The sequence below is a fragment of the Schistocerca serialis genome, chromosome 4, assembly GCF_023864345.2.
Source record: "Schistocerca serialis cubense isolate TAMUIC-IGC-003099 chromosome 4, iqSchSeri2.2, whole genome shotgun sequence".
Lineage (NCBI taxonomy): Eukaryota > Metazoa > Arthropoda > Insecta > Orthoptera > Acrididae > Schistocerca > Schistocerca serialis.
The window spans coordinates 584,484,610-584,512,165 of NC_064641.1; the positions used below are offsets into that span (position 1 = coordinate 584,484,610).

A 27,556-nucleotide genomic window follows, 5' to 3' on the forward strand; every position below is an offset into this window, starting at 1 on the left:
AGCAGTAATGACATCTCAGCTTTCTGCAGCCTTGAATAATTGCAGGATCAGTTACAGGACAACAGTTACATCCTGATAGCTATTGTTGGAGGAAGAAATACAAGAGGTCCTCAAAAAACTTCAATTAAAATTAGAAGTTAAATTATCGAAAATTTTGCGATCAAATAGAACTATTTACAATTATTGAGAGGAGAAGGATACTGAAATAAAGAATCGATTTACAGATAAGAAACTGCAGGCTGCTATTGTTCATTGGGATGGTCAGTTGATTCCTGCATTAACAGGTTACAATGTCATTGACAGGTTTCCTGTGATTCTTTGTGGGAAATTTCTTAAGAGTGTCTGCATTACTCTCTGAGAGCTGATAGGAGCAGACAACAACTGTCTATGAAATTCTTGCTGAAGAGGATTTTCAGTTATAAATGCAGTTTCTGACACAACAGCATCAAATGTGGGTCTTTTTAGAAAAGTGGGTGTTTTAATTGAAATTTTTCTGGAAAAAATGCCATGCGTTTACCTGGCAGGTATAACATGTGTAAAACAATCTCAGAAATATTTTTAAGGAAAAGATGGGATGTGCAAACAGAGGTGTTAACAGAATATCAGAACATTTGGTCTGAAATCCATGTTAATTAAATACCCAACTGGAATTGATGAAAAGGCCAAGGAACATTTCTACAGAGGACTACAGAGAATTTTTAGAATTAATCATGTCTTCAGGAGCTATTGATTATGCAAGCTGGATGGAAAAGCTATTTATTGCTTGAAAATATTTATTTGAATTATCACCACAAGAAGAGGATTCAGTTTTTAATATTTGTATTTTCCTCATTAGAGTGTATGTCAAAGCATGGTTAAACTTTTCAGTTGCCAAACCAGGCAATTTGGATTTCAGCTTCCTTTAAAACTTTGGAAATCGTCATCTCTGTTGTTATGCAGTGAAACTGAAAAACCTGTCACCCTAGAATTCTTTGTTAATTTGAGTTCTGCATATAAAATGAAAAAGGTAAATACACAGAATTGTATGGCAGAACCATCAGGTGAAGATATTAAAAGGTTTCAGGTAGCAATCAACACTCTTAGATAACTGGATTAAACAGTTTTTGAGTAACAAAATATGACTATTTTTACAGACATAATTTGAGTGGCAAGTTATAAGTCAGAGTCATATCCTTTATAGTGGTATGGAAACAAAGAGTCTACACACTGTTAATACACTGAAAGTTCTAAATGATCCAACCAAGAAATACAACCAGCTCATGCAGGACTGCCATAAATTATTTACAAGAAATGTGAAACATGCAGGACTGCCATAGATTATTTACAATAAATGTGAAACAGAAACTGTGTGTGCTTCACAATGTAACCAGGTACCACTGCAAGTTTCTGGGGCATAAAACTGAAACTTCACACAATACGGATTTCTAAAACGAAATGCAATTTTCCAATCACATTTGACACACACGCATGGTATGTAAAATTACTATACAGTGTATTATCAAAATTAATACACCAATAGCAATATTAAACTGAATGTAACAAAGTTGTTACAACTTCCTTGCAGATTAAAACTATGTGCATATTTGGTTTCAAATTCAGAACCTTGCCTTTGGCAGGCAATCCAGACTGACATATGACCTTCTTCTGAGCTTCACTTCTGCCTACACAACTTATCTTCTCTGCAGTACAATTTCTTCCAGGAGTGCTCGCCCAGAAAACTATGTACAAGAGTTTCTGTGAAATTTGGAATTTAGGAGAGACGTAATGGCCGAAGTGAAGCTGTGTGGGCAGGTTGTGAGTCAAGCCTGCATGATGTCCAGCACATAGCTTTAATGTCAGGAAATTTCAAAACAGCACATATGTTGCTGCAGAGTGAGAATCTCATTCTGGCATAAAGTTGTTGGCTCACTACTTGGAGGTGGAGGAGGTGGAATAAGGGAAAGGAAAAAAGTTGGTAGGGGAATTTTAAGCAATCCCCCCCCCCCCCCCAAAAAAAAAAAGGGGGTGCAGGAGCCAGAAAGCAGTCCTTCCCCTATCCTTAAAATGTGGGGGCCTAGGGCACTCCTCCTTTTACTACTGCACCCAAATTATACACAACTCATTTTCTTGCACAAAAGTACCCAACTGGGGGAAGCACAAAAAAAAATCAAAACTGAAAAAGTAGAAACACCTTAGTGTTTCTCATGGATATATGTCTCCAGCTGTGCACATGAGAACAATTAACATCATAATTTTACAAGCAGTATTTTATAATTTTTACAAACAAAGACCCTGGCTCCGTCATAGAAGATACCATCAGTATAGCTCCTCTTGTTTAGCTCAACTGTGAGATACAAAATGCCTTTATTCATGGAGGAATCTTTATAGAAGTTAAACTCAAAGATTGTTAACAAGTCAGTGCTAGAAAACTCTGCCTGTATTTTGCAACAGACTTACATTTTGGAAGGTTTAATAGAACATGAGAGTGTGGGGAAACCTATCAAACTAAAAAAGACATGGAAGGAGATAATGTATCGATAATTAACAATTACTTGGTTCTCTCAAATTATACAAATGTTTATTTCTACTGTAAACACACATTATTAATGAACTTATAACAATAATGGCCCACAATAGATTATAGAAACTCAACCCAGGATTCTCATATTTGCCGCATGGCATCCTCTCCACTTCTCCCTGAACAGCTCTTGCATATTCAACCTTACTTGACTATCAATTTTACACCATGCTCAACATAACAAAGAAAACAATACCAGTTGCCTGCTTCAGCTTAACAAAAATTGAAATGTTTCGCAATATTTAAAATAAGTGTAATTTTAGAAAAGAATCCTTTTTAGGTCTTGAAACATTTCCTAGTTCCCTTTCTTTCCCTTTCATACTGTAGTCCTAAATATTGTATCTCTTTACACTTTTCCACTGTGGTCACCATTTCCCACTCAACATGTATGTTTTTGGCACACAACACACTGAACAATATAGGTGTTTTTTGGCACACAACTGACTGAGAAGATTATTATAGTAAGCTGATACACATACAGTCCATCACTTTGATGTGATCATGTAAGTGACTCCGCTCTTACACAGACTAAATCTCGATACCTGTAGAATGTCATTATTGGTTACTTTTCTCTTCTACTCATCATAAGTAGAACACAGTAAATGATCATTCACACTAGCGACAATGCAGAGACCAGTGGAACAAACAGGCAGTTATGTGGTCAATGATGGCAGAGTTAACCAAGTGAACGGCTAACTAAATGCAAAGTTCAGAGCACAGTCAAAGTAATCTTAAGTGTGCATGAGCAGTCCAGGGAGTGATCTGAACTGAAAAAATATAAACACAAGCAAGCTCAATCACTCTCCTATCTATGGCATGTATCATACATGTCAGAGAATAGCAAGTACTGCTGGACAAGTGCAGGACCATTGTATTTAACAGACTCTGTTACATCAGTAGACAGGTCCACATGACATGCCAGCAGCAGCAGCAGTAGCACCTTTCACAGGAGCAAGCTAGTGCCGTAGCATGAATCCTTACCATCTCTGACTTTTCCTCCATATCAATTCTTGGGCTGGTGGGTACTAAAGTTAGAATTTCCAATATCCTATAGAAACAAATGACATACAATTCTATTTAAAAGCATTAGTTGCTGTAAAAAATACTGTCTGAATTATATTCAGTGTTCAAGCTGGTTTTCACGACAGTACATGGACAACAGACGGGAAAGCAAAGCCTTTCAGCAACCGAGTTTGTGCTTCAACATGTGAATCTACACTCTGCAGAACCGTCATCATTCTTTAAACTGTAATGACTATTTTTCCTTATGATCATCTGAGATAATTCATCACACACACATATATACAATTAAAATTTTTACAATCAGTATCTAATTCTTAGTCATGAGATTGGAAATAAAGTTAATAACAATGGAAAATTATAAGTATAAGAAAAATATAAATTGAAACACACAGAGAATTCTTTTGCTGTAATACCCAATTTCTGTTGTAGTTCTTACTCAATGAATTCTCAGTTTAACGTAATACTGGAAACAGACCACAAAAGAGAACAACTTTGACTTATAACCAGTAAAGAAGCAACGTCAAGTTGCTGACAGGCACAATAAAAAGAGACTTATGTAAAGCCTTCAGGTACAGCCTTCGTCAATAACGAGAGACACACACCATTCACCCACAAGCTGGCACACCTCACACACACGACTGCCAACTCCAGCATCTCGGGCTGGATATGTGTGCCTGCTTGTGGGTGTAAACAGTGTGTGTCTCTCTCTACTGATGAAGACTGTGGCTGAAAGCTTTATGTAAGTGTCTTTTAATTGTGCCTGTCTGGTACTTCTTTACATTCAGTAACAAACTGTCTTTTCCTACATTGTTGATATTCCTACTTGGAGTTTCCATTGTTTGATCATAACCAACAAATACAGACTAAAGTAATAATCCAGGAAATTACATGAGAACACAATTCTGTACCTAGAATTATTTAAGTTACTCTTAACTTGTAAAACTACAATATCTTAAAAACTTGTGTTTTCATTTCATCTTGAACAACACAAAAATTCACCTTTGAGTTTGAGGACAGAGTTACTTTACATGGTTTTTCTTTTGAAATAACTTCTCCTGATGGTGCTGGTGTCATAGTTTTGTTAGAGCTCTGGCATTTAGGTGATAATTCATCTGCTTCAACTGAGGATTCCATTTCCTTAGTACTGTTGGACAACTTTGGTTTCTTTGAAGTCTTCCTTGTCTGTGAAGTACTTTTCATAGTAGCTGAGCTATTTGTCCCAGACTGCGTTCTGTCTTTATTAACATTTTTCCTGCCTTTGTGAACAGTGGAATTCATTTCAGAAGTTTTTTTGCCTAATTTTATAAGGGATGACCCACTTGTCTTTGAAGGCATTTTATTTTTATTAACATTTTTATTGCCTTTGAGGACAGTGACAGTCGTTTCAGAAGATTCTTTATCTAACTTGATGGGAGATGTCTTTTCAGTAGATGTTGCATAGCATGTTTCATCAAAGTCTGAAACAAATACAGTTATATCACAAGTCTCACAAGCTTCTTTAACAATCAATTTCAAAATATAACTGAGAAACTCAGCACAGCCAGCTGAATAGATAAGGCATTTTGGTATATGCAACAGTTAGTCTCACAAGCATAAAATCTATTTGATATCATTCCAACTATATCCAGAGAAATCATGAAAATAATTAATTTTTTGAAAGCAAAAGTCATCCTAAGTTTTAAATCATTTCAATTAAAATATTAAGAGCATAGTTTTCTTGTATAGCTGCTGCACACAGCTAAAGAGTAATTTTCACAATGTAACTCTCCAGGCAGACGACAGTACACCATTGTTAGACTCCTACTTCAGGAAGGTAGTAAGAAAGACATAACTATTAATTCAATCACAATTAACACCTTAAAGTTTTGGGAAATATGATGTATTTAAGAATGGTTGAACATATCTGCAAATATGAGATTCTGAGTCAGTCACAATTTATATTTCACAAAGATCTCTTTGCTGAACATTTCATCTAGCATTCAATAAAATTTTTCTGGGTTTCTGATCGCATAGTCAACAAAGACACATCAAAAAAAGTTTTGCATCACCTCGGTTCCGAGACTTCTGGAACCTGTACAGAAAACTGGAATAGTGACAAACATTGCATGTTGTACCACCATACAGCGAGACCTTCAGAGATGATCCTCCAGATTGCTGTACATACTGATACCTCTAATACCCAGTAGCACATCCTCCTGCACTGATGCATGCCTGTATTCGTCGTGGCATACTATCCCAAGTTCATCAAGGCACTGTTGGTCCAGATTGTCCCACTCCTCAACTGCGATTCAGTGTGGATCCCTCAGATTGGTTGCTGGGTCATGTCGTCCATAAACAGTCCTTTTCAATCCGAGCCATAATCCGTAGGTAGCGGTCATCCACTGCAATAGTAGCCCTTGGGCGGCCTGAGCCAGGCATGTCATCAACACTTCCTGTCTCTCTGTATCTCCTCCATGTCTCCACTCTGGTTCACTCTGAGACGCCTGGAGACTTCCCTTGTTGAGAGCCCTTTCTGGCACAATGGAACAAAGCAGATGCGATCAAACTGTGTTATTGACCATCTAGGCATCGTTGAACTACAGATAACACAAGCCGTGTACCTCCTTCCTGGTGGAATGACTGGAACTGATTGGCTGTCGAACCCCCTCCATCTAATAGGCACTGCTCCTGCCTGGTTGTTTACATTTTTGGGCGCGTTTAGTGACATCTCTGAACAGTCAAAGGGACTGTGTCTGTGATACAATATCCACAGTCAACAGGTATCCTCAGGAGTTCTGGGAACCGGGTTGATGCAGAACTTTTTTTGATGTGTTTATATAAAACTACTGACATTTTGGTCCCTGTTGCAAGCGACCATCTTCAGGGTGTTTTGGTTTACTGCTGAATGAGAAAACTTTGTTTCTTATATAGCTGTAGACATGGCTGTTATCTAATTCTGACATGCTGTTTAGAATGAAGGGGAGGGATGTTAGAAGTCTTTATTGGTGTTTTTATTATTTATTTTCATTGGTGGAAACCCGACCTTTTGATTAATGTTTGCATTACTGCTTGTGATTGGTAGAAATCGGTGAATAGAAAACCAGGCGGCAGCTGGAACGTGGTGTTGTTTTCCTGCCAGCCGAGGCACGCCAGTACTCTATGTATCTACAGCCGCTGCAGTATCCCGCGCGTCTGTATGTGTTGCTTCACGTGAGCTATTGTCCCATAGTGCTGTTATTGATGGCCGCCAAGACATTGGAAGTCGGTAGCCGTCTTCTCCATTCATGTTGGCCAGCCACTTGTCTATTTCTATTGCGTCTCTAATCTTCCTCCTGAAAGTAAGATGCTGTTTCACCAATATGCATGCTTCACCAAAATCAATCTGTTTACTGCACTCATCGTGATGTTCTGCCACCATTGACTTGGTGTACTGTATTAGTCGGATATATTTCTCATGTTCAGATATCCGTATGCTGATGGGTAACCCCGTCTCACCTACATACATTAATCCACATTCACACCTGATCTCGTAAACTCCAGCAGCATATAGTTTGTCAACTGTATCTTTCATCGTGTGAAAAACATCTTTTATTCTGTTGTTGCTTCAGAAAATTGGCATGATTCCTGCTCGGTGGAGAATTCTGCCCTCCCCTGCTCGGCAGAGAATTCTGCCCTCCCGTTCAGTGACAGCTTGAACATATGGCAATAGAGCAATGTTTTGTGCTTCCTTTTGCTCTCCTCTACTGCCTTCATTCTTTGCCATCACAGTTTTATCTATTACTTCATTCCATAACCACTGGCACAAAAAATTGATTTGAGGTTTTATAGTTCACCCTTTAGATGTTCCTTATCGCTGATCCTGTGAGCCCTCTTCATCAAAGTGTGCATGGTGGATTTCTTCTGCATAGGGTGATGATGGGAGGAGGCATGCAGGTACCTGTCAGTACTGGTTGGCTTCCTATACACTCTATGGCTCAGTTTACCATCAGGCTTTCTGTGACCTTCCATCTCGAGGAAAGGCAGCACCCCATTCTTTTCTATCTCCATAGTGAATGCAGTGCTGTTGCTGGAGGTTTTGGTGGAAATTTCGTAGCTTGTCCTCTCCATGCGGCCAGATGATGAAAGTATCATCAACATAATGGAACCAACATCCTGGGCATAATGCTGTGGACTGGAGTGCTGTTTCTTCAAATGCTTCCATAAAGATGTCTGCTGCAATAGGTGAGAGAAGGGAGCCCATAGCTACACCATCTGTCTGTGGCATATAAGAAACAAAGTTTTCTCATTCAGCAGTAAACAAAAACACCCTGAATGAGATTGCTTGCAACAGGGACCGAAACATCGGTAGTTTTATATACACTCCTGGAAATTGAAATAAGAACACCGTGAATTCATTGTCCCAGGAAGGGGAAACTTTATTGACACATTCCTGGGGTCAGATACATCACATGATCACACAGACAGAACCACAGGCACGTAGACACAGGCAACAGAGCATGCACAATGTCGGCACTAGTACAGTGTATATCCATCTTTCGCAGCAATGCAGGCTGCTATTCTCCCATGGAGACGATCGTAGAGATGCTGGATGTAGTCCTGTGGAACGGCTTGCCATGCCATTTCCACCTGGCGCCTCAGTTGGACCAGCGTTCGTGCTGGACGTGCAGACCGCGTGAGACGACGCTTCATCCAGTCCCAAACATGCTCAATGGGGGACAGATCCGGAGATCTTGCTAGCCAGGGTAGTTGACTTACACCTTCTAGAGCATGTTGGGTGGCACGGGATACATGTGGACGTGCATTATCCTGTTGGAACAGCAAGTTCCCTTGCCGGTCTACGAATGGTAGATCGTTGGGTTCGATGACGGTTTGGATGTACCGTGCACTATTCAGTGTCCCCTCGATGATCACCAGTGGTGTACGGCCAGTGTAGGAGATCGCTCCCCACACCATGATGCCGGGTGTTGGGCCTGTGTGCCTCGGTCGTATGCAGTCCTGATTGTGGCGCTCACCTGCACGGCGCCAAACACGCATACGACCATCATTGGCACCAAGGCAGAAGCGACTCTCATCGCTGAAGACGACACGTCTCCATTCGTCCCTCCATTCACGCCTGTCGCGACACCACTGGAGGCGGGCTGCACGATGTTGGGGCGTGAGCGGAAGACGGCCTAACGGTGTGCGGGACCGTAGCCCAGCTTCATGGAGACGGTTGCGAATGGTCCTCGCCGATACCCCAGGAGCAACAGTGTCCCTAATTTGCTGGGAAGTGGCGGTGCGGTCCCCTACGGCACTGCGTAGGATCCTACGGTCTTGGCGTGCATCCGTGCGTCGCTGCGGTCCGGTCCCAGGTCGACGGGCACGTGCACCTTCCGCCGACCACTGGCGACAACATCGATGTACTGTGGAGACCTCACGCCCCACGTGTTGAGCAATTCGGCGGTACGTCCACCCGGCCTCCCGCATGCCCACTATACGCCCTCGCTCAAAGTCCGTCAACTGCACATACGGTTCACATCCACGCTGTCGCGGCATGCTACCAGTGTTAAAGACTGCGATGGAGCTCCGTATGCCACGGCAAACTGGCTGACACTGACGGCGGCGGTGCACAAATGCTGCGCAGCTAGCGCCATTCGACGGCCAACACCGCGGTTCCTGGTGTGTCCGCTGTGCCGTGCGTGTGATCATTGCTTGTACAGCCCTCTCGCAGTATCCGGAGCAAGTATGGTGGGTCTGACACACCGGTGTCAATGTGTTCTTTTTTCCATTTCCAGGAGTGTATATTAATAATGCGGTCACTAACTCAGAAAAATTTCATTGTATGTGACAACGGCCGCAGAAACCTGTTTATGTTTCATCTACCACTTTACTGACTTTGTTAAAATATCTATAAGACAAGAATTCATCTGGCAGGATCTTTAGTGATCTGTCTGAGGCATCTGACTGAGTAAATCACAACTTGGAGAAACTTAAGTTTATGGCTTTTGAGGTACAATGAGTAACTGATTCATTTCATATTTAAAATGAGAAATGAAGAGCCATGTTATCTCATGCAACTTTCATGATGACTCTTCTTCTAAGTGGGAACAAATTACTTCTGGCATTCAAGAGGGTAAAATTCTAGGACCACTTTTTTCCTTGCTACACATAAAATACCTTTTATCTTACACTGATAGAGCACATATAGTGCTATTTGTTGGTGATGTAAGCATCATAATCAAGTGAAACAGCACTGCAACAACACAAGGAGAAATAAACAAAATATCCAGAAGTGTGTGTGTGTGTGTGTGTGTGTGTGTGTGTGTGTGTGTGTGTGTGTGTGTGTCATCGTCATAAACGTCGTTGCCCCCTCACCGCCCTCAACTGATTTTTTATTGGTCCAGTTTTAGTTGTGTTAGTGTCATGACTTGCCATTAAGTGCCAGTACTGGTATGGTGATGTAGGGTTGAAACACAAGCATCAGAGTGCATTCGGGTTGCAGACAGTCATCATGGGTGTGCACAAGATGAGCAGGGCTTTATTCATAAAGCTATTTCACCATAACAACAGCAAAATGCGGCTGCTCTTTGTGAATACTGATGTGGTAAGGAATACAGAGAGGTCCTCTTCCAGCGCTTGGCTTGAAGAACATGATTCAAAAGGTTGAATTAACTGGGAATCTGAGAACTGCTCTTGGGAGAGGCCAACTTCTAATAGTGCCACAAATTGTTGCTGTTGCAACTGATGAAAATGCTGGACACAGTGTGTAGTCGTAACACACATTGAAGGTTAAAAATGAAAACAGCTTAAATATCCCACCTGAGATGTTTTGAGCAGCAATAGAGCAATCTCTAGCACAGCTCCATGCTGTCGTGGATGCAGATTGTTGTCATATTGAACAATGTAACTTAGAATGTAAACATGGTACACAATTAATAAATGTTAACCTCTCACATGTAAATTAAAATGTGTATCTTTTCATGATTTATACAGTATTTCTCTTCTGGATACCCATTCAATTGTTTCCACAAAGTTTAGTTATAACAACCCTGTACTGTCCAGTTTTCTTGTAACAAAATACACAAATCTGATTGCAAAGGAGGTGTAGCAAATTGAAAATATGAAAGGTACTGAAAGCATGAGCCACATCGATGCAATGAGTTATGGAAACAGAGGAAGCTATGATTTACAAGCAGAAGAAACTGTTATTATTGTGGTCTTCAGTCCAAATAATGGTTTGATACAGCTCTCGATGCTACTCTATCCTGTGAGAGAATCGTTATCTCCAAAGAACTACTGCAACCTACATCTTTCTGAACCTGCTTGCTGTATTCATATCTTGATCTCCCTCTATGATTTATACCCCCAAATTTTCCTCTCATACTAAATTGATGATCCCTTGATGTCTCAGAATGTGTCCTATCAATGGTCCCTTCTTTTGATCAAGTTGTGCCACAAATGTCTTGTCTCCACAATTCTACTCAGTACTTCCTCATTAGTGACATAATCGACCAATCTAATCTTCAACATTCTTCTGTAGCAACATATTTCGAAAGCTTCTATCCTCTTTTGTCCAAACTCTTTACTATCTATGTTTCACTTCCATACATGGCTACACTCCATTCAAATACTTTCAGAAAAAGACTTCCTTACACTTAAATCTATATTCACAGTTAACAAATTTCTCTTCTTCAGAAATGCTTTTCTTGCCATTGCCAGTCTACATTTTATATTCTTTGTACTTTGACTGTCATCAGTTATTTTGCTGCCCAAAAAGCAAAACTCGTCTACTACTTTAAGTGTCTCGTTTGCTAATCTAATTTCCTCACCATCACCTGCTTTAATTTGACTACATTCCATTATCTTAGTCTTTCTTTTGCTAATGCTCCTTTTAAGACACTGTCCATTCGGTTCAAATGCTCTTCCAAGTCCCTTGCTGTCTCTGACAGAATCACAATGTCATCGGCAAACCACAATGTTTTTATTTCTTCTCCTTGAACTTTAATTCGCACTCAAAATTTTTCTTTGGTTTCCTTTACTGTTTGCTCAATGTACAGACTGAATACTATCGGGGACAGGCTACATCCCTGTCTCACTTTCTTCTCAACCACTGCATCCCTTCCATATCCCTCAACTCTTACAAATGCCGTCTAGTTTCTGCACAAGTTGTAAATAGCCTTTCGCTCCCAGTATTGTAGTCAACATTGTCAAAAGCTTTCTCTAAGCCTACAAATGTAGGTTTGTCTTTTTTTAACCTATCTTCTAAGATAAGTAAAAGGGTCAGCATTGTCTTGTGTGCTCCTACAATTCTCCAGTATCCAAACTGATCTTCCTCAAGGTCAGCTTCTACCAGTTTTTCCATTCTTCTGTAAAGCATTCATGTTAGTATTTTGCAACCATGACTCACTAAACTGAGAGTTCATAATTTTCACACCTGTCAGCAACTGCTTTCTTTGTAACTAGAATTACTACATTCTTCTTGAAGTATGAGAATATTTTGCCTGTCTCATACATCTTGCACACCAGGTGGAAGAGTTTTGTCATGACTGGCTCTCCTATGGCTATCAGTAGTTCTGGTGGAATATCACCTACCCCCAGGGCGATGTTTCGACGTAGAGCTCTCAGAGCTCTGTCAAATTCTTCTCGCAGTACTGTATCTCCCATCTCGTCTTTAGCTACAAGACCTTCTCTTTCTGTAACATTACCTTATAGTTCATCTCCCTTGTATACAGCCTCTATATACTCCTTCCACCTTTCAGCTTTCCCTTCTTCGCTTAGGACTAGCTTTCCATCTGAGCTCTTGATATTTGTACAGCTGCTTCTCTTTTTCCCAAAAGCCTCTGTAATTTTCCTGTAGGTGATATCTATCTTTCCCCTAGTGAACCATGCTTCTAAATCCTTGCATTTGTTCTCGAGCCATTCCTGCTTAGCCATTTTGAACTTCCGGTGAATCTCATTTTTAAACGTTAGTATTTCCTTTCACCTACTTCATTTACTTCATTATTAAATTCTCTCCTTTCATTAGTAAAATTCAATACCTTTGTGTTATCTGAGAATTTATACTAGGCATTGTATTTTTACCAATTTGATCCTCTGCTGTCTTCACTATTTCATATCTTAATGCTACCCATTAATCTTCTACTATTACTCCTTTCCCCTGTTCTAATCAATTGTTGCCCAATACTTCCTCTGAAACTCTCAACAACCTTCGATTCTTTCAACTTATACAGGTCACATCCCTTTAATTTCCTACCTTTTTTGCAATTTCTTCAGTTTTAATCTACAGTTCAGAACCAACAATTTCTGGTCATAGTCTACATCTGCTCTGGGAAATATCTTACAATTTAAAAACCAGTTCCTAATCCTCTTTGTTTCCATTATATAATCAGTCTAAAACTTTCCTGTGTCTTCAGGTCTCTTCCATGTATAAAACCTTCCTTTTTTTATATGATTCTTAAAGCAAGTGTTAGCAATGATTAAATTATGCTCTGTCTAAAATTCTACCAGATGCCTTCCTCTTTCATTCCTTTTCCCCAGTCCATATTCACCTATTTTTCCTTCTCTTCCTTTTCTTACAACCGAATTCCAATCCCCCATCACAATTAAATTTTCGTCTCCTTTAACTTTATGAATAATTTCTTTCACCTCATCATACTTTTGCTGAATCGCTCCATCATCTGCGGAGTTAGTAGGCTTATAACTTGTACTAATGCGGGAGGCATGGGTTTTGCATCTATCTTGGCTTCGATAATGCATTAATTAATTATGCTGTTCATAGTAGCTCACCCACATTCCTATTTCCTTATTCATTATTCCGCATTACACCTACTTGATTTTGTATTTATAATCCTGTATTCACCTGACCAGAAGTCTTGTTCCTCTTGCCACCGAACTTCATAATTCCCACTATATCTAATTTCAACCTATGCATTTCCCTTTTTAAACTTTCTAACTTACCTGCTCAATTAAGGGATCTGACATCCCATGCTGCAATCTGCAGAATGTCAGTTTTGCTTCTACTGATGACAATGTCCTCCTGGGACATCCCCACCCGGAGATCTCAATGGCAGACAATTTTACCTCTGGAATATTTTACTGAAGAGGATGCCATCATCATCAATCAACCATAGAGCAAAGCTGAATGCCCTTGGGAAAAATTAGGATTGTAGTCTCTCCTTGCTTTCAGCTGTTCGCAGTACCAGCACAAGAAGGCCTTTTTGGTTGATGTTACAAGGCCAGGTCAGGCAGTCACCCAGACTGTTGCACCTGCAAATACTGAAAAGACTGCTGCCCCTCTTCAGGAATCGCCTTGTCTGGGCTCTCAACAATTATCCCTCCATTATGGTGCCACCTATGGTACAGCCGGCACACAGGCCACCCCACAAACGGTAATGTCCATGGTTCAAGAGGGGGGAGAGGGGAGAGGGGAAAGGGGGGTTTGGAGGGGTAGAAGAAACTACAGTCACATACACAAACAAAACATTAACTAAATCGAATGAGCATGACGGTTTGAATGAATTTAGAAATAAATTTTATATAATGAAATGTCAAAATAACCTACAAAAATTTTGATTCTACTTAAAGGTAACTGATATGTCAAAGCATCAGCTAACCGATAATTACATAGACAATTTTGTTCAGCAACATTACTACAGCACACATGAAAGCAAAGGTAAATTACAGTTACTATGTTTCCTAAGAACATGCAGTGCTAATGTAGGGTTTAATGATAATGCCATCCTCTTGGATAAAATTTCTCCATTTGGATTTCCAGTAGTGACTACTCAGAAGGATGTTTCCATAAGATAAAACAAATCTTGAATTCTACACACCAGAGCCTTGAATTTTAGATCCTTTAATCATGTAGACAGATTAGAAAACTTCAAAAGATTAATGAATGGGTTGAAATTAGATACAGTATGAATTAATGAAGTACTATGGCCAAGTGAGTACAGTGTAACCCATTCAAGCCCAAACAAGGGTAATGCAGAAAAAACTATATAATGAATAAGATGTGGTTGGACTGCCTCGTATACCAACCTCTGTCTTCTCCTACACTTTTTGACCTCTCCCTTCTTTTCAGTATTTTTTCCCCAAGGTATATGATTATTTTTTCCCCAAGGTATATGATTCCATTCCATAAAAAAACTGTGCTCCATATACACATTCTAGGAAATTCCTTTCTAAATTTAAGACCTATGATTGGTAATAGCATACTTCTGTAATTCTTCCTCACTTTCACTGAGAGTAACAATGTCGTCCAGCAAATCTTTTCATTGTTATGCTTTCACCCCAATTATAATCCCACTTTCACATTCTTCTTTTAATTCCTTCATTGCTTCTTTGAACAGGAGTGGCAGACTGCATACCTGGTCTCAAGTAAAATCGCTAAGGTGGTCTCAGGTTTCCATACAGACCCTTGTTGACCACTCTGGTGTGACAGTTGAAATAATCAAAATGAAATATAAGTTTTAATTTCATGTTCAAGAAATCATTCACACAGGAGAATGGTGCAACCATACTGTCATTTGATTAATGGACAGACTCCCATACGGACGACATAGTAATAAGCATCCCTCGTGTAGAGAAACGACTAAAAGATTTGGAAGCAAATAATTCACCAGGTCCAGATGGAATCCCAATTAGGTTTTACAAAGAGTACTCTACAATTAGATTTTACAGAGAGTACTCTATGGCCTTGGCCCCTTAACTAGCCTGCATTTATTGTGAATCTCTCACCTAGCACAAAGTCCCAAGTGATTGGAAAAAAGTGCAGATGACTCCAGTACACAAGAAGAATAAAAGAACAGAACTGAAAAATTTACTGACCAATATCCCTAATATTGGTTTGCTGCATAATCCCTGAACATATTCTCAGTTCGAATATATTAAACTTTCTTCAGTCTAAGAACCGTATGTCCACGAATCATCATGGTTTTCAAAAGCTTTGCTGGTGTGAAACAGTTCCATTGCAGGCTGTTAACAAAGGTACAGGCATTAGTTCACAGATATGTGAGTGGCTCGAAGACTTCTTAAGTAATAGAACCCAGTACATTGTCCTCAATGGCGAGTGTCCATCAGAGATAAGGGTATCGCCAGGAGTGCCACAGGATGTGTGATAGGACTGCTGCTGTTCTCTACATACATAAAATGATTTGGTGGACAGGGTGGGCAGTAACCCGTGGTTGTTTGCTGATGATGCTGTGGTGTATGGTAAGGTGTCAAAACTGAGTGACTGCAGGAAGATACAATACGACTCAGACAAAATTTCTAGTTGGTGTGATGAACTGCAGCATGCTCTAAATGTGGAAAAATATAAGTTAATGCAGATGGTTAGGAAGAACAAACTTGTAATGTTCGGATACAGTATTACTAATGTCCTGCTTGACACAGTCAAGTCATTTAAATGCCTGCGCGTACTGTTTCAAAGCAACATAAAATGGAATGAGCATGTGAGAAACATGGTAAGGAAGGCAAATAGTTCTCACCTATTTAGTACTGGAGAAAAGCAGGGGGTAAAAACCGTAGAGGAGGATGAAGAGATGAATACAGTAATCAGATTCAGAAGGATGTAGGTTGCAGTAGTTACTCAGAGGTGAAGAGGCTTGCACACAGTAGAGTGCATCAAACCAGTTTTCGGACTGAAGACCACAACAGAACATAAGCGTTACAGAGATACTTCAGGAACTCAAATGGGAATCCTTGGAAGAAATGTAACATTCTTTTTGAGAAACACTACTGAGAAAATTCAGAGGACTGGCATTTGAAGCTGACTGCCACATGATTCGACTGCCACCAACATACATTGCGCTCAAGGACTACAAAGATAAGATATGAGAAATTAGGGCTCATACGGAGGCACATAATTGTTTTTCCTTCGCACTATTTGTGAATGGAACAGGAAGGGAAATGACTGGTAGGGGTACAGGGTACCCTCTGCCATGCACCGTACAGTGGTTTGCAGAGTATCTGTGTACATGTAGATGTAGAAGTATGCTTTTTTAATCTGAGTATTTCTCTCTTATTACTCTCCTCCTTGTTTCTTGAATGTGTTGTTTATTATCAGCTTTTCATGTAGCTTATATTTATTTTCAAACATTTAGTGGCATTTTATTTGTTGAATTAAATTTTATAGGTCAATAAATCCTATGAAAGTGTTTTGATTTTCCTTAAGTCTTACCTCTTATCAAACTCAGTGTGAGATCTGCCTCTCTGATGTCATTATCTTTCCTAAAGCCAAACCAATAGCCATCTAACATATCCTCAATTATCTTTCCCTTCTTCTATATATTATTTGTATCAGTATCTTGGCTGCATGGGCTGTTAAGTTAATTGTGCAAGAAATTCTTAAATTTATCCACTTTTGTTTATCCTTGAGATTGTGTTTATGATATTCTTCCGATAGTCCTTATGTCTCCAGTCTCACAGATTCTACACATTAATTTGAATAATCGACAAATAGCATAGTGAATGGATTATGATAGTCAAAATAGACACAAAGCCATAGTCCACCACAGTAGTGATGCCCACTTGATCTGCAGATGATGAAGGAATAAAATAAAGCTCTGCAGAAGACAAAAGAAATTATTCAGAACCCTGATGGAAACAAGAATTTGATTGTGATGGGAGACTTGGGTTCAATAGTAGGAAAAGGAAGAACACTGGGAAGGTGAAGGAACAAAAGGGGAAGCCAACCTGTCAGACTGTTACACAGAAGACAGTTTCATCAATGTAAACAATTTGTTTAACTATCACCAAGGAAGGATGTGTCTAAAACTGACCTGGTGGCACCAGAAGGTTACAGACCCATTACATAATTATGTGGCAAATTCAGAAACCAGATTCTAAACTGTAAAATATTTTGAGAATGGACACTGACCATAACTTGTTAATTATGAAATGTAGAGTAAAAATTAAGAAATTTCAAAGGTTAAAAATCTAGCACATAAGTTGAAACAACAAGAGGCTGTTGAGCAGTTACACAGTTTGGTCTAAAACAGAACTCTTGGTTGGTGATTTGAGAGGTGCATCTATATTACATTTTCTCACCAGAAATTTGTTCAAAGTGGCCTGTTTGAATGGAAAGAAGAAGTGGTACAGGCTTGTTTATACTGTGTTTCTTTCCCCAGTAGCCATCTGTCTGAGATAGAATGTCTGTATTCACTACTTTTTGCACTACTTCCTTAAGTTTTGATGAGTTAAGAGTTTCAAGGTACATAGTTACACGAAGTTTTTGTAATTTTATAGACTAAGGACTCTTAAGTTTTTTCCATGCTAACTAGGATCAAGTCCACAATTGGTGTGAAGTCCTCCATTAAATTTGTGTACTTCTATCAAGTAACTATTAGGAAAACCGCTGCTGATTTCGGCATAATAATTATTTGTAGCTCATATTGACTCAATAACACACCAAGACTAAATTAAATTCTGCCTGTGTAGAAGGTCAGAAACAGTTATTGTGGTATGTTTCAGTTGGTGTAGAGATGTTCTTAAGGCATTGACACTATCCAAACCTTCATTGCGTAAGGCATCATTTGAACCCCCACAGATCACAATCTCAGCAAATGGACTCTCACTAAATTTTGAGAAATCACAGTATATACAGTTCCGTACAGTAAAGGGCATAACACCACTGATAAATAAACACTTTGAATAGAAGTCTGTTACTAAGGCAGCAGAATATTCAAAATTTATGGATGTGTACATTGATGAGAAATTGGATTGGAAGAAACATACTGATGACCTGTTGAAATGCCTGACTTCTGACCTGTTGAAATATCTGAGTTCAGTAACTTAATGCTATTAGGGTTAGTGCAAATTCTGGTAATAAACATATCAGTAAATTAGCCTACTATGTCTACTTTCGTTCACTGCTTTCATGTGGCAGAGTTTCATAAAATCTAACCTCTTTATATGGTTATTAGTGTTTCTAATTGCTCAAGCTATAATTTGAAGGTAACTGTCACTCAGCCAAATTATCCCCCCCTCCCCCCCTGCTCACATCTGTCATATTTTTTACATTTTCTGTCCTAAAAAATTCACGCACAGCTCTTACAAGAAAAAATAGATACAAAGTATACTCACCAAGCAGTGGCAGGAGAACACATATAAAGGTATAGAAATTACACATATAAAGGTATAGAAATTTGCAAGCTTTTGGAGCCAGTGGTTCATTCTTCTGGCTGAAAGGTTTAAGGGGAAGGAAGAGGGGTGAAGGAAAAGGACAGGTGAAGTTTAAGAAATGGGGAGAGTTAGGAGAAGTTACCTAGAACCTTGGGTCAGTGGAGACTTACAGGACAGGATGAGAGGGAAAGGTTTATTGTTGGAGACTGAAACCGACAAGATTTGAAATCCTGGGAGCTTAAAGGTGGAAAGTAGAGCAATATGCAAGATTCTTGACAAAACATTCTGTCCGAGTTAATAAGAGCAGAAAGCTAAGGGCATTGTATGTAACACGGGTGGTGGTGGGAGGGGGGAGGGGGGGGGGGGGAGTGTGGAGAAAAATAGTCAGCTCAGGAAATAAAAGATACAGAAAACTAAAAGGAAGTGAAGAAAGTAATACTGAGACTAAAGAGGTTAACATAAATTATGACCAAATGGCTGGCAAGAACCAAGAGCCAGCCCCATCTGTGGAATTCTGAGAAACTAGGGGGGGCAGGGGGGGGGGGGGGGGGATCCAGACGGCACATGTGGTGAAACAAGTGCCAAGGTCCGGCTGTCATGTTGTAGTAGAGCACACTCTGCAACAGGAGCCCTATAACTGGCCAAACACACACTATCAAAGGGAGAGCCACTTGTGAAACAACACGTCATATTCCAACTGTTATGTAAACACTGTTCAGTTTTTTAGACTGGCATGACTATCACCAAGTTATTAGCTAGGATGAGTGGGGATAGGTAGAGCGTGTATACTGGCAACAGAAAATATCCTGTGGAAATACTTGCTCTACGACATGGCAGGTTTCACCTCAGTGCCTGCTTCACTACATATGCCATCTGAATTCTTCTCCCTAGACATCATTTTCTTGGAACAACATGTCCTTGATTCTCATCACCACCTGGCCTTAATTTATGCTAATTTTTCTGGTCTCACTATTACTTTCTTCAGTCCCATTCAGTTTTCTATATCTTTTATTTTCTCACCTATCTATTTAACCAGGCCCCCACCTCTGCCATGTACTATGGTCTTAGCTTTCCACTCTTATTAACTTGTGCTTGATGTTTTGTCAGTAATCTCTGCCTTGTGTATTACCCTATCTTCCATCTTTAAGTTTTCAGGATTTCAAATCTTGTCTGGTGCAGTCCCCAACAATCAGTCTTCCCTTCTCATCCCGTCCTGTTAGTGTCCCCTGACCCAGGGTTCTAGGTAACTTCACTAACTCTCCCCTGTTCTTAAACCTCATAAGTCCATTTCCTTCATTCCTCTTCCTTCCTCTTCAACCCTTCAGCCAGAAGGAGCCACTGGCTCCAAAAGCTTGCAAATTTCTGTATCTTCATGTGTGTGTTCTCATGTCACCGGTTGTCAAGTAGATCTTTTTTATCTATTACATTACATTCTCAAACATTGATTACTTTTATTGAAACCATTGGAGAAATGAGGAACAAATGTGTGAACATCAATATTTCAGATAGTAAGTCCACATCAAACAAGAAATTGAAGGCTAAAAAGTGGAAGTAAAATACTGATGGACCATAAAAAACAAAGGACCTTTAAGATAATGAATGGAAGCAAAGAGGAAGTTGATAAAAATGAGTTAGAGGATTTGATACTGCTAGAAGAATTTGAGTAATCATGAAAAGACACAAGCCAAAACAAGGCCCCTTGAGTAGACTTTTCCTCAAAACTATTAAGATCCTTAAAAGAATAAACAATGACAAAACTGTGAGATTTAAAACTTTCCTGGCACACATATTGTCCCACAAAATTTTGAAAGAACTGCCAGATGTTTGTAACTTCCTGCCACAATATTTCAGGGCAGAGTCTTCTGGCCATCTTCAGGTGATACACACTGAGCTCTGGTATTTAAGGGACAATACATGTCCACACCAAAGGACATGTATTATCTTCGTTTAGAATTGGCAGCAAGACTGTCTGTGTTGTTTTGGGACTGAGTGGATGGTGTGACATGGGCTAAAGCAAACTGGAGCCATGACAAGGCTACGATAAGACAAATGGCCAAGTTCAACTGACTTTTGACACAGATGCTGGAGGAAGTTCCTACTAGATGATCCATTATTAACTTGACTGGGAAACCTACAGATGACGTGACTACGTCTGAGCAAGAGGTCTCAATTTTACTCCTACACCTGTTCCATCACTACTGAACTGTGTCAGTTCCATCAAAGAAGCTGTGCGCCATCTTGCTACAGTTGGAGCTGAGGAAGTGCATCAAGAGTTTTGTCATGTGTTGACAAGAGCTGCACCGCCGAAGAGCAACATCTCGCCTATGCTGAGGGCAGCCCTCCAGAACTTACGAGCAGACCCGGATACAGTGGTACTTAAATCAGACAAAGGTAATGCTACTGTTTTAATACTGCAGGAGGACTACATTAATAAGATCAATGTTTTATTAAGTGACTCAATATATCATAAAATCGATAAGGATCTTACTACACAAGTGGTGCAGAAAACAAGGAGGTAATTAACAAATTGAAACCAAATAGTTAAGTTCCACCTAAGCTGTATGGTTTGCCAAAGATCCACAAGGATAACATACCATTATGTCCAATTGTAGTAATATTGGAGCAGCCATCTACAACTTAGCTAAGTACTTGGCGTCTTTGCTCAAACCAATGGTAGGAAAGTGTCCACATTATCACGTAAATAATTCTAGTGATCTCATCAGCAGACTTAAGTTATTGCAGCTGCAAACTTATGACTTGTTGGTCAGTTTTGATGTGGTTTCTCTTTTTACAAATGTACCTCTTGTGGTCTCACTTCATCTCATTGGCAATAGGTTTGGAGCTGATATTACAGTGCTGTTTCAGCACACCCCCTCCTCTACGTATTTTTATTTAACAACAAGTTTTATGAGCAATCAGACGGTGTCGCCATGGGAAGTCCTTTGCCACCCCTGATGGCCAATCTTCTTATGGAAGATTTTGAGGAGAGAGTACTCACCTCAGCCACTTTTAAACCAACAGTATTCTGATTCTGGCAATATATTGACGATACTTTTATAGTTTGGCCTCATGGTTTGGATCGTCTGTGGCAGTTTCTACAATATCTGAACTCCATACACAAAAACATAAAATTTACTATGGAGTTGGAGAAATTGTCTTCTGATTTTAGATGTCTTGGTGCGACGTATGGCACACTTGGTCATTCAGTATATAGAAATCCACTCACACAGACCTTTACTTGCAAGCCGCTAGTTGCCATCATCCGGCACAAACGATCAGTGTTTTGAAAACCATGATTCACCAAGCCTACGTCATCTCTGACACCAATAGTTTGCAAACGTAACTGGAGCACCGGCAGACTGTATTTCTGAAGAATGGGTATTCGTCCCAGCAAGGGAAGAGAGTGCTGTACACCTGAGAGCAACAGAGAAAAGAAGAGGAAGAGACTTTTAAAACGACTGCCTATTTACCATATACTGGCACTATTTCAGCACAAATAGGCAGAATACTAAGAAAATACAAAGTGAAAGCAATATCCTGCAAAAATTTTGTCAATGTTGGAATCTGTCAAAGATGACCTAGAGCTGCACAAGGCAGGTGTTTACAGGATTCTGTGTGAATGCGGCAAATCTTATAAAGTGCAAATAACACTTACTGTGCAGGATCGCATTGTAGAACATCAGCAGCATACTTGCCTCCTTCAGCTTTGTAAGTCTGCCATCACCGAATACTGCATTTCCACTGGTCATGTAATGAATCACAGTTAGACAAAAACTGTGGTCCATATGTCTAACTTGTGGAGTTCTATTATTACTGACTCCATGGAAATACAACTGTCTGACAGTGAGTCTCTTATTAATCAAGATGGTGGTTTCAAATTGAATTCAGCATGGAATCCAATCATTGATTAACTTCGGGTCCTCCGTAGCCAGCATAGTTCTGTGATAGAACTGCAGGAAGCAATCGAATTGATATAGATGCGGTGAGTTTTCACCATGGAGAGTGCACGGCGCAGCAGAATCAAATACGCTCAAGTAGCGTGAGTGGAACACCAAGTGAATCCACCACGCATGTGCCGATGGAGCCTTAAATATCATAGCTCAGTGTGTTTTCGCCAGTATCACCTGAAGATGGCCAGAAGACTTTGCACCGAAATATTGTGGCATGAAGTTACAATCATCCGGTAGTTCTCCCGAAATTTTCTGGAACAATGACAAAACTGTTCCATCTGGCATTTGGAATATATGGCACAGGCAATCCTCAGAATTGAAGAGGAATGTATTAATCCCAACACACCCCAACACTAAAGAAAACAGGTGCTAACAGGAGGATTAACTGCCCATTAGTTTAAAAGTGTTATTCTTTGTGAAATCAACAAATAAAAAAATAAATTTGAACCTTAATTATTCAGAATTTTGCAGTTTTTTGTCATTTTATTCTGCTTATCAAAATAGGGTGTACTCCAAAATTGTGTAATTTTTGTTGCTTTTGACATTTTAATGTGCCTGTATCTCAAAAAGTCTTTGACTCACGGACCTCAACTTCATTTAATTTTATTCAGTTTCTTATAATCTTTACAAACGTGAGCTATTAGGGCATATTTATCAAAATGCTAAATTTCCCAAAGTAAAATATCTTCTTAACTCTAAATATTTCAAAATCGGAATTTTTTACAATGCTGAAAGAAAAAATGTATGTTCACAATACACGAATCGTCAATGTGGGCCCAAAATTTCAGGGCGATATTTCAACATGAACATATTAAAATTAATTTTACTTTACTGCAATTTGGACTGCCAACTGTGCCACAACTGAGGCTCACTGCTGCTATGAACGTGTAAGTCTGAGTGTCTGTGTATGTATTAATGTGGTACTCCTACAAGAAAAAGAGCAAGAGTTCAAAGGCTAGTGTTAATTGTTATCTATTACGTGTTCCTATGCACTGCACATCAGTCCTCTATGAGTAAGTTGTTGCCTTTCCCGTATTTTACGTACTTGTCCATCCAAGAATTTCCATTGTACTGTACTACATACAACTGTAAATGGTTTACAAGCTGGCCCATCACACTAAAGTTGAAATGAAATTATTGCATACTCATTGAGAATACTTTGGTTTAGGATTTGAATAATGTAATAAGTCATGCCCTACAAAAATTAACATAAATATTTTAAAACATATTATGTATCTTTCATTTTACATAACTTTCAATTTAATTGTAGTTTATGTTTATAGCACAATAAAAAATGCATTGTCAATAGATAACACCAAAACAAAATAGTAACTTCTACTGACTCTCTAATATACTTCACCAGAGATCAATTGTAGAGTAAAAACTAGCAAAGCACTGGAATGGGAGAGGGGACCAGGATGCTACAGGCTGCAAACTATTGATAAAAAGTAGCCAAATATTTTTGCAGACCCTTAGAAACAAACTCACACTGAGTGATGAAGGATCTTAGGAAGAACGTCTTCAATAATTGACATAGCTACTGAAGAAAGAATGAAATCAGCATTTTATGTACACTAAAATTATCTAAAGAAAGGAAAGGTGAACTGCTGATAATTGAATGCAAAAAATCTGATGAAAAATCCAACCAAGATATAGGCTAGCATGTCTGATGAACCTGAATTTATGAATGTCTAAAAAAGGCTTGCATTTGTTGTGCCTCCTTGACTTCAAGAATGGTAGTCTTTACTGAGTACATGTCACTATGGTGTATGTTAAAATATTTCCACTGGTAACATGAGAAAGCCTAACCTGAATTTAAACTTAAATATATCATTTATAAATTATTAATTAATCATATATTAATTAATTACATATTAATAAATTAACTATCATCAGATAAAAAATAACAATGATTTGACACTCTTATATGGCTTTTTGCCTGTTAAGGTTTCCATTGCAACTTAGTAACAAGTCCAAAGTCCTACCAACTATGTGCTTCACTTAACAGTAAAAGAAAATGTATTTTAATATGCTGAGTTCTGGTTTGGGAAAATTCAGCATCTTTATGAATGCCAACCAGCATAGATTCTGAAAACACCAATCATGTGAAATTCAACTAGTACTGTTCTCATATGACATACTGAAAGCTTTGGATCAAGGCAGTCAAGTAGATGCAATATTTTTCAATTTCCAAAAAGCATTTGACTCAGTACCACACCTACACTTACGTCAAAAGTTCAATCATATAGGGTATAAAGTAAAATTTATGACTGGATGAGGACTTTATGATAGGGGGGACACAGCTTGTTATCTTGCATGGAGAGCCATCATCAGCTGTAGAAGTATCTTTGGGTGTGCTGCAGGAAAGTGTTTTGGGGCCCTTTCTGTTCATGTTGTATGTTAATTATCTTGCTAAAAAACTAAAACTAAGCTCCGCCCGAACGGGTCATGAAGGCCCAATGGTACCGACAGGCCGCCGTGTTATCCTCAGCCCACAGGCGTCACTCGATGCGAATATGGAGGGACATGTGGTCAGAACACCGCCCTCCTGGCCGTATGTCAGTTCATGAGACTGGAGCCACTACTTCTCAATCAAGTAGCTCCTCAGTTAAGTCTCATTTGCCAATAGCGCTCAGCAGCCCACATGATCACCTATCCAAGTGCTAGCCCAGCCCAACTGCACTTAACTTTGGTGATCTGATGGGAACCGGTGTTACCACAACGGCAAAGCCGTTGGCTTAATGATCTTGCGGACAATGTTAATAGTAACCTCAGACTGTTTGTAGATGACACAGTAATCTATAATAAAGTACTGTTTCAAAAAAGCTGCTTAAATATTCAGTCAGATCTTGGTAAGATGTCGAAGTGGTGCAAAGATTGGCAAATTGCTGTAAATGTTCAGAAATGTAAAACTGTGCACTTCACAAAGCGAAAAATCATATCTATGACTATAATATCGATGAATCACAGTTGGAATTGACCAACTCATACAAATACCTAGATGTAACACTTTGTAGAGATATGAAATGGAATGATCAGACAGGCTCAGATGTGGGTAAAACAGCTAGTAGACTTCAGTTTATAGGTAGAATACTGAGGAACTGCAATCAGACTACACAGCAGATTCCTTGCAAATGGTCACCTGTTTGTCTGGCCTGTGAGAAAGTGTTACAAAGATGCTGAAAAAACTGAACTGATAGACTCTTGAAGACAGACATAAACTATCTCAAGAGAGTCTACCAAGAAGGTTTCAAAAACTGGCTTTAAACGACAATTCTATGAATATACTACAACACCCTACATATCACTCACAAAGTGATCATGAGGACAAGATTAGAATGATTACAGCAGGCACAGAGACATTCAAACAATCGTTCTTCCCACGCTCCATAAGTGAACAGAATGGGAAGAAACTTGAATAACTGATACAATGGGACATACCCTCCACCATGTGCTATACAGTGTTTTCAGTGATTTGCAAAGTAAGGATGTAGATGTCAATGTATTCAAGTATTTACCTGATAACAAAGGTGTCATTTTTTCCCAAATTCGTCATTGAAAAATACAGGGTTATCTTACATTTACAGAATAAACTATTTCTACTAGGATCAACGTTTTAAGATTGTGTAGTAGACTAATATAGGAGTTGTCTTACTTCTACAGATGAACTTTTGGAAACTGTGATCATGTGCAGATTTATTTTGAAGAATTCAAAGTTCAAAGGTGTTGGAGGAGGACCGGCAACACCAGCTTAGCTGAGAACAAAGACAAATGTGGGAAAGGGAATGGTGAGCAGGTAGTAAATTTTATTATGCTGACAACCATGGGACTTTACACTGTGTACATTAGTTTTTTAGCACAGTATATATTTTTTGCCCCCCCCCCCCCCCCCACCTGGAACCATGGACCTTGCTGTTGGTGGGGAGGCTTGTGTGCCTCAACGATACAGATAGCCGTGCCGGAGGTGCAACCACAACGGAGGGGTATCTGTTGAGAGGCCAGACAAACGTGTGGTTCCTGAAGAGGGGCAGCAGCCTTTTCAGTAGTTGCAGGGGCAACAGTCTGGATGATTGACTGATCTGGCCCTGTAACACTAACCAAAACGGCCTTGCTGTTGTGGTACTGTGAACGGCTGAAAGCAAGGGGAAACTACAGCCATAATTTTTCCCGAGGGCATGCAGCTTTACTGTATGATTAAATGATGATGGCGTCTTCTTGGGTAAAATATTCAGGAGGTAATATAGAAACCCATTCGGATCTCCGGGCAGGGATTACACAAGAGGATGTCGTTATCAGGAGAAAGAAAGCTGGCGTTCTACGTATCGGAGCGTGGAATGTCAGATCCCTTAATCGGGCAGGTAGGTTAGAAAATTTAAAAAGGGAAATGGATAGGTTAAAGTTAGTGTTGTGTACATAGTTCCGCGTAGTCAGCGCGTACACAACTTTCCCACTACAGCGCGCCCCGCTAAGCACAACAGCGCAGGCGCAGCGCTCGTCCGTCTCCTCACTACGAGATGGTGCTGTCTTAGAGACGGACCAAATTCTGCTTCCGCCGATCCGTGTATCAATATGTAACGCAGCCAATGAGATTGCTGCTAACGTAGAACCTTTTCTCCTCGCGGATCACACTCGCGCAGTGATACCTGAGCGCACGAGGTATTATAAAGAGTGTCCATACCTCCGATTAATTAGTCTGCATTAGTCTGCACCAGCCTGCATTAGTCTGTACCAGTCTATAGTCAAGTTTCAGTCTGTGCCTAATAAGACTATCCTATTCCTGTACATAGCCATGAAGATAAATGTATTGACACTTTGTCAAGTATCAGAGATATGTGAGAATAAGATTAACGTACCAAGACCAAAGGAACTTCAGATTGTCAATTGTAAATAGCATCCAGAATCAAGTAAGTAATTTTATGTTCTTATTATTTTAATAAATGTGTGT

The 27,556-nt window shown here is 39.6% G+C and overlaps 1 protein-coding gene across 1 annotated transcript in view; it reads right to left on the reverse strand.

Annotated features, from left to right (window-relative positions):
* The window catches only part of LOC126474622 (uncharacterized), a 624,438-nt gene that overhangs the window by 254,112 nt on the left and 342,770 nt on the right, over nucleotides 1-27,556 (reverse strand). The window contains exon 7 of the mRNA XM_050102100.1: nucleotides 4,580-5,037. Coding sequence (XP_049958057.1) covers nucleotides 4,580-5,037 — 458 coding nt within the window. The remainder of the gene's footprint in view (nucleotides 1-4,579; nucleotides 5,038-27,556) is intronic.